Genomic DNA, 16,106 nt, shown 5'->3' on the forward strand with positions numbered 1-16,106 from the left:
CATGTGTTGCCCACCATCCTGAACCCCCCTCCTACCTTCCTCCCCATCCCATCCCTCTGTGTTGTCCCAGAGCACCGGCTTTGAGTGCTCTTCTTCATGCATGGAACTTGCCCTGGTCATCTATTTTGCATATGGTAATATACATGTTTCAATGCTATTCTCTCAAATCACCCCACCCTCACTTGCTCCCAGAGCCAAAAGTCTGTTCTTTCTGTCTCTTCTGGTGCCTTGCATATAAGATTGTTGTTATTGTCTTTCTAAATTCCATATATATTATTAATATACAGTATTTCTCTTTCTGAGAATGTTTCTCTTTCTGACTTCATGCTGTATAATAGGCTCATTTCATCCACCTCATTAGAACTGACTCAAATGTGTTCCTTTTTATAGCTAAGTAGTATTCCATTGTGTATATGTACCACAACTCCCTTATCCATTCATCTGCCAATGGACATCTACATTGCTTCCATGTCCTAGCAATGAACACTGGAATACATGTGTCTCTTTCAATTCTGGTTTCCCTGGTGTGTATGCCCAGCAGTGGGATTACTGGGTTGTATGGCAGTTCTATTCCCAGTTTTAAAAGGAATCTCCACACTGTTCTCCATAATGGCTGTACCAGTTTGCATTTCCACCAACAGTGTAAGAGTGTTCCCTTTTCTCCACACCCTCTCCAGCATTTACTGTTTGTAGACTTTTTGATGGTGGCCATTCTGACTGGTGTGAGATGATACCTCACGGTGGTTTTGATTCCCATTTTTCTAGTAACGAGTGATTATTTTCTTTTCTTGTGTTTATTAGCTATCTGTATGTCTTCTTTGGAGAAATGTCTGTTTAGTTCTTTGGCCCATTTTTTGATTGGGTTGTTTGTTTTTCTGTTATTGAGCTGCATGAGCTGCTTGTGTATTTTGAAGATTGTAAGTTGTTTCATTTGCTTTTATTTTCTTGTATTCTGAAGGCTGCCTTTCATCTTGCTTATTGTTTCCTTCCTTGTGTAAAAGCTTTTACGTTTAATCAGGTCCCATTTGTTTTTATTTCCATTACTCTGGAGGTGGGTCATGGAGGATCTTGCTGTGATTTATATCAGAGAGTGTTCTGCCTAGGTTTTCCTCTAAGAGTTTTACAGTCTCTGGTCTTACATTTAGATCTTTAATCCATTTTGAGTTTATTTTTGCATATGGTGTTAGAACGTGTTCTAGTTTCATTCTTTTATACATGGTTGACCAGTTTCCCCAGCACCAAAGTGAAAGTCACTCAGTCATGTCTGACTCTTTGCAATCCCATGGACTATACAGTTCATGGAATTCTCCAGGCCAGAATACTGGAGTGGGTAGCCTTTCCCTTCTCTGGGGGATCTTCCCAATCCAGGGATCAAACCCAGGTCTACTGCATTGCAGGCATATTCTTTACCACCTGTGCCACCAGGGAAGTTCCTACTTGTTAAAAAGACTGTCTTTTCTCCATTGTATATTTTTGCTTCCTTTGTCAAAGGTGTTCATAGATGCTTTATTTCTGGGCTTTCTATTTTGTTCCATTGATCTATATTTCTGTCTTTGTGCCACTACCAAATTGTCTTGATGACGCAGCTTTGGAATATAGTGTGAAGTCAGGAAGGTTGATTGCTCTAGTTTCATTTTTCTTTCTCAAGATTGCTTTGGATATTGGAAGTTTTTTGGTGTTTCCATACAAATTGTGAAATTGTTCTAGTTCTGTGAAAAATACCATGGGCAGCTTGATAGGGATTGCATTGAATCTATAGATTGCTTTGGGCAATATACTCATTTTCACTATATTGATTCTTCCAATCCACAAACATGGTATACTTCTCCATCTATTTGTGTCATCTTGGATTTCTTTCATCAGTGTTTTATAGTTTTCTATATATAGGCCTTCTGTTTCTTTGGATAAACTTATTCCTAAGTATTTTACTCTTTTTGTTGCAATGGTGAATAGAATTGTTTGTTTTTTTTCATTGTTAGTGTATAGGAATGCAAGGGATTTCTGTGTATTAATTTTATATCCTGAAAATTCACTATATTCATTGATTAGCTCCAGTAATTTTCTGGTGGTATCTTTAGGATTTTCTATGTAGAGGATCATGTCATCTGCAGAGTTTTACTTCTTCTTTTCCAATCTGGATTCCTTTTATTTCTTTTGTCTTCTCTGATTGCTGTGGCTAGGACTTCCAAAACTATGTTGACTAGTACTGGTGACAATGGGCACCCTTGACTTGTTCCTGATTTTAGAGGATTTTTTTTTTTGCCATTGAGGATAATGTTTGCTGTAGGCTTGTCATATATGGCTTTTATTATGTTGAGGGATGTTCCTTCTATGCCTGCTTTCTGGAGTTTGTTTTTTTAAATCATTAGTGGGTATTGAATTTTGTCAACGGCTTTCTCTGCATCTATTGAGATAATCATATTGTTTTTAATCTTTCAATTTGTTAATATGGTGTATCACGTTGATTAATTTGTGAATACTGAAGAATCCTTGCATCCCAGGAATAAAGCCCACTTGGTCAGCACAACACTTTTTAGGACAAATTTTGATTAACAATCTAAAAATTAAATTCTAAGATGATTCTATTACCCCTGTTTTGGTTGGGGAACTCTTCAGACTTAGGTTACTTGACAAAAGCATGATTAAACAGTTTCAAGTTTATCAGAGTTTATTTTTCATTTTTATTTCTGTTGTTTTTAACAACACAATCCAGAGCCAGAATCCAGAGCCCTTTGGAGCTTCCCCTCTTCCCTCCCCAACCCCAGTCAGTGGCAAAAATCCCCATCATAGTAGTGGTATTTTACCAGAGGTCTGTAAGGCCAGTGGGCCCCACCCCTGTTCCCTCATGGGGACAGGGGTGGGGGAGAAAGGAGGGCGAGGGGCCTCAGAGGGCCTCCCACTTATTCTATATGTCTCAGGTCTCTTCACCATGCCAGACTAGAGTCAAGCTCAATAGGGTCTTCTTTCCCTGCTGATTCTGTCACACCTGTTCCCTTGGCTGTGGTTTTGCTGGATAATAGGTAGGGACAATGGGAGTCTCCTTCATCCATTCATGGATGTCACTAACTAGATGATGAGGCATCTGGCTACCTTAAGAGATATGTTTACTTCAGTATTGAAATATTTTTTGATTCCAACTCCCAGGTGCTTAAGGGATTAGAATAGACATTTTATTTGTATCTAAGATTTAATTTTAGCGATTTGACAACTGATGTTCTATAAACTCTTGAATAAGACAACCACTATTTCTGCAAAGTAATGTGTTCTCTAAGGATACTCCCCTCCCATTTCCCCACACAACCACTTCCCACTTGCCTCCTTACAGGTGACTATTAGTAATCAGAAGTTCGAGTTTCTATCACTTAATAGTAATGTCATCTTTGGCAACTCTTTTTACCTTTCTAAGCTTCACTTCTCTTAAAAAAAAGTTGCCTATGCCACAAAAATATTGACTGGATAAAATGAGTTAATGCATGTGAAGTGCTCATAAATTTTAAGGTGCTATATAAATAAGGTGTTATTTTGTCTTAGAAAAATATAGTAAGCAAAAACATGATATTTTAAGCATCATTTTATAGCAAATTATCATCCATCAACAGTTTTTATTTTATTTATTAATGCAGTTTTTATTCGCTCAGTTGTGTCTGACTCTTTGAGATCCCATGGACTGCAGTCCACCAGACTCCGTTGTCCATGGGATTCTTTAGGCAAGAATACTGGAGTGAATTGCCATTTCCTTCTGAAGGGGATCTTTCCGACCGAGGGCTCAAACCTGAGTCTCCTGCATTACAGGCAGATTCTTTATCATCTGAGCCATGAGGGAATTCCCAAGGAATGTTATCATAGACTTGAAACAATCTTCAATGACTAAGCGAAAGCTCTTCTTTAGAACTACCTAGAAATTATATAGCAAAGTGAGTTACCTGGGTTAAGTTACTACATTTTAAGACTAATATTAAAAGACTATTTCACAGTTGTAGACCCTATGCTGCTAAGTCGCTTCAGTCGTGCCCAACTCTGTGCGACCCCATAGACGGCAGCCCACCAGGCTTCCCCATCCCTGGGATTCTCCAGGCAAGAACACTGGAGTGGATTGCCATTTCCTTCTCCAATGCATGAAAGTGAAAAGTGAAAGTGAAGTCGCTCAGTTGTGTCTGACTCCTAGTGACACCATGGACTGTAGCCTACCAGGCTCCTCTGTCCATGAGATTTTCCAGGCAAGAGTACTGGAGTGGGGTGTCATTGCCTTCTCCAACCCTATAGTCCCTCAGTTACGAGATTCTGCAATTTCATGTTTATAACACAGGGAAACAGGCTTATTCTACCTAAACAAAATTCAGTTTACTTATACAGCTGTATCAATGGCTGAGGCAGAAACCATAAAGCTTCAAGGGTTAAAGTAAGAGGAATTCACACCTATTTTTTATGGCTTAATGTCTTTCAGACTATACTTTTTGATCCTAATATTGCATTCATTTTTTAAAATTAATAGGATCACTTACATTTCTATTTCCCTGAGACAATCTAGGTTTATGCCTTCTGTAATATCAAAATTTTATTTCTGAAAAAGTCTTTGAATGGAATTATTTTAATAGGTTTATTAATAGGATAATCTACTTTGTTGGGCCACCTGATGCGAAGAGCTGACTCATGTGAAAAGACCCTGATGCTGGGAAAGATTGAGGGCAGGAGGAGAAGGGGATGAGAAGAGGAGAAGGAGGAGATGGTTGGATGGTATCACCGACTCAATGGACATGGGTTTGGGTGGACTCCGGGAGTTGGTGATGGACAGGGAGGCCTGGCATGCTGCCGTTCATGGGGTCACAAAGAGTCGGACACAACTGAGTGACTGAACTGAAGTACATATTTCAAAAATTATATAATAAATTACTTTTAGTGTCCACTTTCAAGTGTCCTGATTTGAATAATAAATATATAATTTCCACATATGAGAACTAGGAACAGAGGTCAGCAAAATCAAGATCTTTATGACTACCAGAAGGAGAGAAGTGAAAACAGAACTTAATATGATTGATAAAACATCAGAGGATCTCGTCTATAGGTAAATAGCTTTGATTTCTATAAGATAATCAAATTGTCTGTCTGCTGCTCATCAATGAAGGTGGCGCTGAGATTCAAGAGGAAATAAGTACTAGAAAACAAGGACTCGTAATTCTGAACCCATACAATCATTTCGGAGAAGGTTAAGCTAATATTCATTTTGGAACGTGACAAGTCTCTGATGAAACTCTGAGAAAAGATCTGAGAAAAGATATAGTGACATTCTTTCACATGACCCTACTCAGACAGACCCTAATGATAAGCTTGTCTTATTAGAACTATACTTATTATCAATAAAGATAAGAGTCTTTTGAAACTGTATGACCTGAGATTAAAATGTTAGTGCATACTATATGGTTGGCAACCTTTACCTAGGGCTTCCCTGGTGGCTCAGATGGTAAAGCATCCGCCTCCAATGTGGGAGACCCTGGTTCACTCCCTGGGTTGGGAAGATCCCCTGGAGAAGGGAATGGCAACTCACTCCAGTATTCTTGCCTGGAGAATTCCACGGATAGAGGAGCCTGGCGGACTATGGTCCATGGGGTCACAAAGAGTCAGAGACAGCTGAGCGACTAATACTTTCTACCTAGAGTGTATCGAGAAGTCTGGTTTGAAAGATGTTTAATAAATAAAGTAGATCAACAGGACAACTTACATGAAGAGATGATCTTTAGAATTAACTTTGGATATTTTCCCTAACAGTGCATTTTCGAAGAAAATCAGGGAAGTTGAATTCTCTGTAATGGGTATACAAAATTTAAGCAAAGGTGATGATGAGTTAGAAAGTAATTTTCAAGAAGCAGGTCAATGGATTAAAATGGTTTTAACTTCAAAAGTACAAATCTGTTAAAGTGTAAACCAAAATGTCTGTATTTCATTATCTAGAGTTATACTTATGGGATTCTTTGAGGAAACAAGATAACCCTTTTGAAATCTAGTAAGATACAGATTTACAAAAAGATGACTATTAACATCCTTTCTAATTTAATCTGATCTTTAATTAGATACAAAGATAACTGTGCCTGACCATCATCTTTTAAAGTCTCCTTTTATAATATTTATAATACATTAAACAAAAGAAAGAAAAGGATAAAACATTCCATGGTCAAGCAAAAGCTATCTGAGTTCTCTTTTTTCATACCTAGAAAATGATCACTCTGTTATAATTAGGAACCACTGTGAAAAACATGAAGCTTCAAGAGTACTAATGGGTTCAGAAATGGAAGAAGGAAAGCAGCTGTGAAAATGAAGAATGATACTCTGAAGTATCAATTAATTATGTGAGCTGGATTCCTTTAGTCAAAACATTGTTCCCCATATTGCTTGAATTTTTTCAAGTTACATTATCCTGTTGGAAATCCTCCATTGGTTGAATTTACAGGTAAGGAACCAGGGGAGAATCATGGATAAAAAATGTTGCAGATGAAGGGCTGATTAATGCATTATACGCAGGTAGGTGTGTGTGTGTGTGTGTGTTTGTGTGTGTAGATGGAGGGCTGATTAATGCATTATACCCAGGTAGGGTGTGTGTGTCAGTGTGTGTGTGTGTGTCAGAGTGTGTGTGTCAGTCAGTGCCCTTAATACCCAAGTTGTTTAAGGGTTAACTGTACTTTGAATTTTTCACTCGTAATTTTAGGGAAAATGAAAAAAGCACCAAAACATATTAAAGACAGAAATCTAGAAAGAATGTCATAAAACTTGATACTAAGTAATGGCAGGAAAATAAATGCTAAAAACTTTGAGACATTTACTTTGAAGCCTTTATACTTGACTTTCCTTAAATTTAACAAAATAAAACAAAAAAAACCCTACCATTTCCTGAAAAGTGTTAGTTTTCACTAGGAAAGAAAAACTCTCAGATATATATTTCACCCTCTCTAGTCCACAGAGAAAGAAACGAAGAAAAAAGTAAGAGTCTAATAAAAAACATCTTTTTGGAAATCCTCTCTTTAAGCCTAAGAGCATAGTGGAATGTTACCGGTACATACATCTCAGGAGTGTGAAGGTCCCCCCAGTTTTTTCTGCTGAGGAACAAAAACCAACAAGTAAAAGGGCTGAAGTGAGGAAAAGACTTAGCAGGGGAGGGAGGGAAGGACTTTAGTCCCTACATATACAGAGGCAGCTTCTTTTACCCCTTCTTTTCAAAGGGGGGAAAGTGCACCGAGATATTTATGACCTAGATCACTTTTAGAGAAATACTGAATGACCATTACTCACGGGTACACACTTTGACAGGAATGCAAAACTAAGGTTACCATACTAGCTTCCTTCAGAAAATTATGCACTAAAATATTTGTAAATAATCAAGTATTAGCTTCTTTAACTAAAAAAATACATATCAAATGGGGAAAACTGACAAATCAGTAAATGGAAAATTTTAAAATTAAGCCAGAAGTCAGTATGGTTATCAGCCACCAGCCTAAGTAGAATGTCTTAATGACTTACTGTGTATCTTTACTTTGATAAATTCAGGCTTGTCATTATATTGATACTATTTTAAGCATTATGCCTAAAAAGAATGATAATATGGGAAATCCTCAATCTGTTATTTCACTAGTTTGAAATCTACACCTTCTATGTTATATTTGCTGATCCTGACAGGTCAGAAAGCAGGTAACATCAAGATAACCATGAATCTAGTATATATAATAGAGAACTGAAGAAGTTATGTCACATGGAAAGGAGAAAATAATGACAATAAAACAAGTGATCTTGAATGGTATTTGATTTCTGAGAGGAAGCAGGAGAATGCAGAAAGTAATTAGCAAATTTATGCAATACATAAAAGCAGAGACAGAAACACACATAGCAGGTCCAATGAAAGCAATAACTTTAGCTGTTAACCAGAGAGTAGTACTCAACCTGCAAGTACAGAAGCTGACAGCCAAGTATATTTTTAGGAATTTATGTACAGGAATGAAAACACTGAATACAGTTGAAAGAAACAGTACCAATTATGAATATTACATCCATTCTTTGGGTATAATTTGGCCCCTTCCCCTTGAAGTCCACAGGGATTTCAGAGTACATTTTAGTCAAAGTATAGGTTCACAGTCAAGCAATTTACTATTTATGACAATAAGGCATGTTGAGGCATGATATCAAAGTTGAACTGATGTTTTCTGAAAATTTTTTCTAGTCCTTTGATTCTATATTTTAATATTATTGAAGCACTACTTCTGGGAAAAATACAAATAATTTTAGTGTGACCCAAATTCATTATTCTGTAGTTAAACATAACATAAAATCCAGGAAACACTCCTAATATATGGGAGTTATCATCTATAAATGTGTTTGAAAATAATGTACTGCCATTATTGGCAGAAATTTATAAAACAATGTTATAAACTAAATCATATGCCTTTTTCTAAGCTATTGTGAAATCAGTTGATAGGAAATTGAAGTCTTAATTTCCCAAGATGCTTTACCTTTTGCCATGCTACCATCTTTCTATCTCTGATTGTATTAGAGATTTTCAGAAAATAGGTTGTAAAGTTATTACCCTGTGATTCTGGTACAGGGACTGATATACGTATTATCCGTTTCACTCTAAAACAGAGTGAATTGCAGCTGTCTTAAGGCTGATCTTTCACAACGGGTACTAAATAAGCAAAAACTTCAAATTTATCTATAGAAGATATACTATAGGCAGTGCTGCCAGGGAATTAGGATTTGGTGCTTTCACTGTTGTGACCTGGGTTTGACACATGGTCGGGGAAATAAGATCCCGCAAGCTGCACAGCACGACCAAAAAAAAAAAACCTACAGAAAGGAAAAAAATAAGAAGAGCTTTCCTTAGTATATGTAGGGAGAAGTTTCATCCTTCCAATCTGTCTGTTTTTAGAAAAACACATTTGGGCTACCAAGTTAGGCCATGAAGAAGGTTGATGATATCCTCCATATATTTAGGTTTCAGTAATTTCCACAGTTCTGATTAGCTTCTCAAAATGAAGCTAAATTCTAAGAAAACCTATATGTATGAATTATATGCATGTATATATATAGAAAACGTATGTGTATATGCTTATTAGGTATATACGTGTGTGCATACATATAACCTACATAGCTCTGAAAAAACACATCTAGGTATGCATAATTATAAAAATTCCTTATCCAATAATGCATCATTAATTTTTATTAACAATCCAGGATTTGTTTAGCATCATGTTTAACATTTTGAAAGTCAAAACATTAACTTTTTTTGTTCTCAAGGACAGTACTATTAAAATAAGACCTCTAATACCAGTAGTTAGTACTTTTTACTTACAGAATGAAAAACTTTGAAATTTCATTGTGGGACTTCTAAAACCTGACAGAAATTAATGTACATGGAATTCTCATATGCTAGTATATACTTCATATGGTCATGCTGTCTTCATGAAACCATTTGACTGGCAAGCATATTAATTATGGTTTCAAAAGAAACTCCCTATTTGACTCACCAGGAGAAACTTTAAGGTCCTTGTCTTATTATTTCTGCTGCTGAGCATGGAATATATTTGTAGATGGAATAAGAAAGGAAAACAGATTTATTTGGGTAATGCCAATATTTATGGCTTTACCTTCTTGTCTAAAATTAGGAGGTCAGGGAAAGAATTACAAATGGATTGAAGGTGGTTTTTTCATACTAAAAATAAATTTTTTTCATACTAAAAATAAAAGCACGATTTATTCTATAACTTTTGAATAACAGCTTTTTCTCCTCACTTATTTTCCAATTATATAATAAGAATTGGCTTTACAATTATAATTTAATGTTTTTCTTTGGAGTAGGAAATAGATTTGCTTTTTATGGAAATAATTGTCCTTTTAAGAACACATATATAATTGAAAATATTGGTAAAATGTAAGAAGAGGTCAAAAGATTAAAGCATTAAAAGAGCGCCAAAATACAGAAGAATATCAATGTAATAAGATCATGTCAGAGGTAAGCCCTTCTTTTAATCAAAACAATTTTACTAAGTGATCCATATTATATAAAGTTTGGTACCAAATGGCTTATGTTATAGGGATACTGGGGCATTATCTCAAATGTTAGGAGAAAAAATTTAATATAGTCAAATTAATCACATGAAAAGGCAAAAATACTGATCACGTTGATGGTATTTCTAACGTTTGGAAATGTTTTTAAAAATGCGTATAAATACTATTAAAATTCTAAAAACCATGGTAGAAGCAAAATTAAAGAGCAGTAGCAACAAAAAATTAGACAAAAATGACAAAATTGCCAAGTAGTAGAACTGATTCATTAAGATTAACTATATGATAAAAGGCATTAGAATTAGAAATGACTCTTATCCTAAATATTAAAATAAATACCAAAGAATATGAAACATAACTTCTAAAAGATTGAGAGGAAAAGAAATAACACAAAGCAGAGAGAATGAAAGACACCTCACTATTCCCAATGTGGTTATTATTTATGGAATGGATAAAACACGTTGTAGAAAGTGTCACTACAGTTAGATAAACACATTAAAAAATCAACATGCCACATTTACCTAAATAATTTTGTAGAACAGCTGAAAAAGCAAATTTCATCAAATTTAGACAGCTTATAGTGGAATAAATAAGTATGGTGAGGTATTAACTAACCCTAAGTTTCACAAAGGGCAGCTTCTAGCCGGTTCATTGAAGCTGGATCTCGGCTACACAAGGATCACTGGATAAGAAATCAGTTGAGCTGGACTAGAGCTGCCCAAATTGTCTTAATAATGAATGCTCCACACTGTCTGTTAAGTAAAGAGAAGGAGAATATAGATCAGAAACCCTGAATGAGGAAAAAAAAAGATAAGTTAGAACAGATACGTGTAGAACATCCATGAACATTTAATAAATACTCACAGAACATGTGGTACTAATTATACAATAGTGTTTAAGTAGAGATTAGGAGAGGTCCAGAACTCAGGAAAGGCCTGCTTCCTGCTCTCTGAGAGCTTACAATCTACTTCACACAATCTTTAGTCTAGCATTATATTAATAGTATAAATGTTTCATATATGACAACGAGAAAGAGGTCGACAGAGAAACAAATGAATTACAACATTCCTTCTATTTTGAAAATATTATTAGGTAAGTTTTAAAAACATATTTTTGAAAAAGGAAGTAGAGGTTGACAGAAGTCTATTTAGAAAGTTGTCTAAAACCTCCAAAGTACTGTTCAAGTTAGCACTGGTAAAACAGGCACTTAAGATACCTAAGTCATATAACACAGAGTAATTCTGTCTATCTGTGTTATCCTGAGAATGTTTTTGTGTTAATATCAATTTGGTCCAAAGAAACAACCTAGTTCCTACTACCATTTTTTTTTTGGCACTTTGAGCAAAGGTCTTTTCTTAATTTAGGGAACCAAGCTGTCCTATGACATATTTCTACATTGTGGATAGGCTCAAGTTTCCATATTCCAATTTCTTTAGAGTAGTACTACCTGACTGAAATTTCTATGTTGATGGAAACATTCTGTATCTACACTGTCAAATATGGTAGTCACTAACCATGTGGGGCTATTTAGCACTATAAATGTGGTTTCAGCAAGTGGTGCTCGGAAAACTGGACAGGCACATGTAAAACAGTGAGATTAGAACATTACATCACATCACATACAAAAATAAACTCAAAATGGTTTAAAGATCTAAATGTAAAATATGAAACCCTAAAACTTCTGTTAAGAGAACACAGGTGAAACACTCTTTGACATAAATCACAGCAATATTTTCTTGGATCAGTCTTCTAAAGCAAAATAAAAGCAAAAATAAACAAATAAGGTCTAATTAAAGACTTCTGCATAGCAAAGGAAACCATAAACACAATGAAAAGACAACCTACAGGATGGGAAGAATATATGGGAAGGATATATTTGTAAACACGCAGCAGATAAGGGGTTAATATCCAAAATATACAAACAGCTTATATAACTCAACATCAGAAACAATCTAATAAAAAACGAGTAGAAGACTTGAACAGACATTTTTACAAAGAAGGCATACAGATGGCTAATATGTACACGAAAAGATGCTCAGCATTACTAATTATTAGAGAAATGCAAATCAAAACCACAATGAGATATCACTTGTCAGTGAATGGTCATTATCAACAAGTCTACAAATAAATGTTGGCAAGGGTGTGGAGAAAAGGGAACCTTCCTACACCGCTGGTGGGTTGTAAACTGGTGCAGCCACTATTGAAAACAGTATGGAAGTTCCTTAGGAAACTAAGAATAGAACTACTACATGATCCAGCAATTCTACTCCTGGGTATGTATCTGGAAAAAAAAAAGAAGATGCTAATTTGAAAAGATAAATGCACCCTAATGTTCGTAGCAGCGCTATTTACATCAGCTGAAAAACAATCCAAATGCCATTCAATAGAAAACCAGATTAATACACACAATGGAATATTATTCAGCCACAAAAAAGAATGAAATATTGCCAGTTGCAGCAACATAGATTGACCTAGAGAATATTATTATGCTTAATGAGATGAGTCAAGACAGAAAAAGACAAACACAATATAATACCTCTTATATGTGGAATCTAAAAAAAATACAAATGTATATATACAAAACAGAAACAGACCCACAGACACAGAAAACAAACTTGTGGTTACCCAATGGGTGAGGGAAGGAATGACAAATCAGGGGTATGGAATTAACAGATATGAACTACTATATATAAAATAGATATGCAATAAGGATTTATTGTACAGCACAGGGAATTATAGCTATTATAATAACCTATAATGGAAAATCTGCAAAAGTACTGAATCAGTATGCTGTATACCTGAAAATAACACAATACTATAAATTAACTATACCTCAATTAAAAATAGAAATGTGGCTAGTTGCAACTGAGGAACTGAATTTTAAACTTAATTTTAATTATTTAAGATTGAAATTAGAATCTTGTGGCTAGTGGTGACCAGGTTGGGAACTGCATGATTCTAGGGGTTCAAACCTGTCTGGTTTGCTAAACTATAGACAGGCCAGGTTTTCTCTAGCCTGTTCAATAGTGTCTAATACCACTTAATATCATTCACGGCTATATTATCAGTGTCTAGAATACTGGTTAGCACATGAAAGATGCTCAACAAATATTTGGTAAATGAATGAAATATACTGTGGTAATATACAGCTATTCATACCTAAGCTACTACTCATAGCTTACTGGTAATATGTCCTGGTTCTTTCATAAAAAATAGAGAAGTGAAGTTAAACTGTTCTCTGTATATGGAATTGCTTGATTGAAGGCTCAATATGCCTAGAGAGAACAAGAGTTGTGCTAATTCATTATAGCTCAAAGAAAAAAATATAAGTAGTTATATATGAATAACATGTTGATTATTATGGGAATATTGAAGGAAGACTGCAATGGCAGGAATTTGGTAAGGATACATATAAGAGTTGATGAGAATAAAAACAGGGAAAAAACCCACCTCAGATTAAAAAAAACTAGATTCAGATTTTATGCATGACTAAAGGATGGAAACTGAAGATAGAGAAGCCTTGAATAAATATACAGTAATCTGGTTAGGCAATAATAGAGCTTAGAAAAGGGATGTGGCAGTGGAAAGAGAAATGAGTATATAATTTTTAGCAAGTTAGTGAACTGAAAAAGGGATACATAACAGTATAAATAGATTGTGTGGCTTAAACAGGTCAGAAAAATAACAGGTATTGTTTTGATTTCAGGGGATAAGTAAAAGATGGGCAAGCTAACACAAAAGAGGTGAGGATCCTGAAAATAAAATGTAAGAAATTATATATTCATGATTTTCAGTTTGAGGAGGTAGTGAACATTCATCCAGGTGGTGTTGTTTTAGAGTTAAAACAGAAAAGAATCAAAGGACTAGGATCAGAGTCACTTAAAAACTACCAAAATGCAGAATAAAATTGAAAACTCCCTTAGAAGACAACTTAGAGGGCAAAGAGAATCATGCCATGATTAGTTGGTAAAAGAGGAATATATTTTTTTTTGAAAGAGACACTGAAATATCAAACACAGTGGAAAGAAAGAGGGCCACATGTAAGAATGAGTAAAATCTGAGCACAAGCTAGTTGACAGTACTGAATTAGAATCTAAGAGGACAAGAACTACGACAAAATCCTTGAGGTTTGGCTGCTGCTGCTGCTAAGGTGCTTCAGTCGTGTCCGACTCTGTGCATCCCCAGAGACGGCAGCCCACCAGGCTCCCCCATCCCTGGGATTCTCCAGGCAAGAACACTGGAGTGGGTTCAGCAAATCTTGACAGTGTATCTTAGATAAGTGCTTTGGCTAGATCTCAGTAATGAAGGAACAGTAATCTCATGAGTGAAAAAGATACCCCTATATTCCTCCTTCATGCCTTTCTAAAACAGACACATTTAAAATATTGTTAGTGAAGTGTGGAATACAAAATCTATTGCTCATTATCCTGTGTCCTCAAAGTAGGGAAAGATGTCATCAAAAAAAGCTCAGGAAACAATTCTGTAAGGTATTAAGGTTTGATAAGTTCAATCTTATGTTATGAAAAGTAAGATGCCCATGTTTTGTGTTTTCGATGCCATGTTTTACATCTTCATGTTTATCCTTTCACTGTTTAATGTAATTATAAGTTGACTTTTACAATTTTTTGTCTTTTACTCTTAGTACTAGCTTATTTAAGTGGTTACTCTACAGTGTTTAATACATATTTGCCTTTACTGGTGGACTTTTTCTTTCCTATAGATTCCTACTTCTTGTGGCCCTTTCCACTTAAAAAAGACCCTTTAACATTCCTTCAAGGTTAGGTTGCTATTGCTGAATTCTTTTAGTTTTTGGTTGTCTGGAAAATTACATATCTCTTAGCTCAGTTGGTAAAGACTCTGCCTGCAGTGCAGGAGACCTGGGTTTGATCCCTGGGTCAGGAAGATCCCCTGGAAAAGGAAATGGCAACCCACTCCAGTATTCTTGACTGGAGAATCCCATGGACAGAGGAGCCTGGCAGGCTACAGTCCAAGGGGTCGCAAGAGTGGACATGACTTAGCAACTAACCCCTCCTGCCATCCTGCTCCCCTTCTATTCTAAATGATAATCTTGCTTGGTTGAGTGTCCTAGGTTGCAGGTTTTCCCCTTTCAGTACTTTGAATATATTATGCCACTCCCTTCTGGCCTGCAAAATTTCTGCAGAGAAATCAGCTGATAGCCTTATGGGGGTTCCCTTGAACTGAATGTTTTCTTACTTCCTTTGGAATCATCTCAGTATCTTTGACTTTTGCCATTTTAATTATGATATACCTTGGTGTGGGTCTCTTTAGGTTCATTTTATTTGGGATCCTCTGTGGTTCCTGTACCTGGACATGTTTCCTTCTTTAGATTTGTTAAGTTTCCAGCCATAATTTCATGTACTATGTTTTCAACTCCTCTCTCTCATCCCCCTATAATGTGAATGTTTTCATACTTGATGTTATCCTAGAGGTCCCTTAAACTGTTCTCATTTTTAAAATTTGTGTTTCTTTTTGCTGTTAAGATTGAAGGATTTCCATTATTCTACCTTCTAGATCACTTAGGCATCACCTAGTCTGCTGTTAATTCCCTCTAGTTGTTTTTCATTTGTCATATTCAGTTCTGATTTTTATATTTTCTAGTTCTTTGTTAAAACTGGCACTGTGCTCATCAATTCTTTCCTCTAATTCAGTTAGCATTCTTATTACTAATGCTCAAACTCTAATTCTGAGTTTGTCTTCTTAGTGCCAGACCCCAGGGGTGGGGGAACCCAAAATGTGGACTGAACCTCACTCTCCAGGGAGTAAGTCTGTATACTTCCTCTGAGCCTGTGTAATCCCTCTCCTTTTCCATCTTCCCCTCCCAGGTGTGCAGGTCCTGACCTGATCATTTCTCTTCTCTTCCTACCTGATTTCATCTGGATCTTGGATTTTTCTTATAACCTTAGTTGTATTAATATAGCTGTCTTTCTGCCAGATGACTTACAGTTTGTTTTCAGTGAGAACTGCTCCACACGTAGATGTATCTTTGAGGTGTTTGTGGCGGGAGGTGAGCTCCACATTTTCCTACTCCACCATTTTGATCTCTC

The 16,106-nt window shown here is 35.8% G+C and overlaps 1 protein-coding gene across 4 annotated transcripts in view; it reads right to left on the reverse strand.

Moving 5' to 3' along the window:
• Positions 1–16,106, reverse strand: part of BOLL (boule homolog, RNA binding protein) — an 83,912-nt gene that overhangs the window by 10,639 nt on the left and 57,167 nt on the right. The window contains exon 11 of one of the 4 annotated variants that reach the window (XM_055573022.1): positions 3,635–3,895. The exons of 1 other annotated variant lie outside the window; for it this stretch is intronic. In XM_055573022.1, coding sequence (XP_055428997.1) covers positions 3,767–3,895 — 129 coding nt within the window. In that variant the 3' untranslated portion in view covers positions 3,635–3,766. Of the gene's footprint in view, positions 1–3,634; positions 3,896–10,014; positions 10,794–10,870; positions 12,323–16,106 lie in introns of those variants that run through there. 2 more of the 4 variants (XM_055573025.1, XM_055573026.1) reach the window with 2 other exon arrangements.

Source organism: Bubalus kerabau, chromosome 3 (genome assembly GCF_029407905.1).
Source record: "Bubalus kerabau isolate K-KA32 ecotype Philippines breed swamp buffalo chromosome 3, PCC_UOA_SB_1v2, whole genome shotgun sequence".
NCBI classification, from domain to species: Eukaryota; Metazoa; Chordata; class Mammalia; order Artiodactyla; family Bovidae; genus Bubalus; species Bubalus kerabau.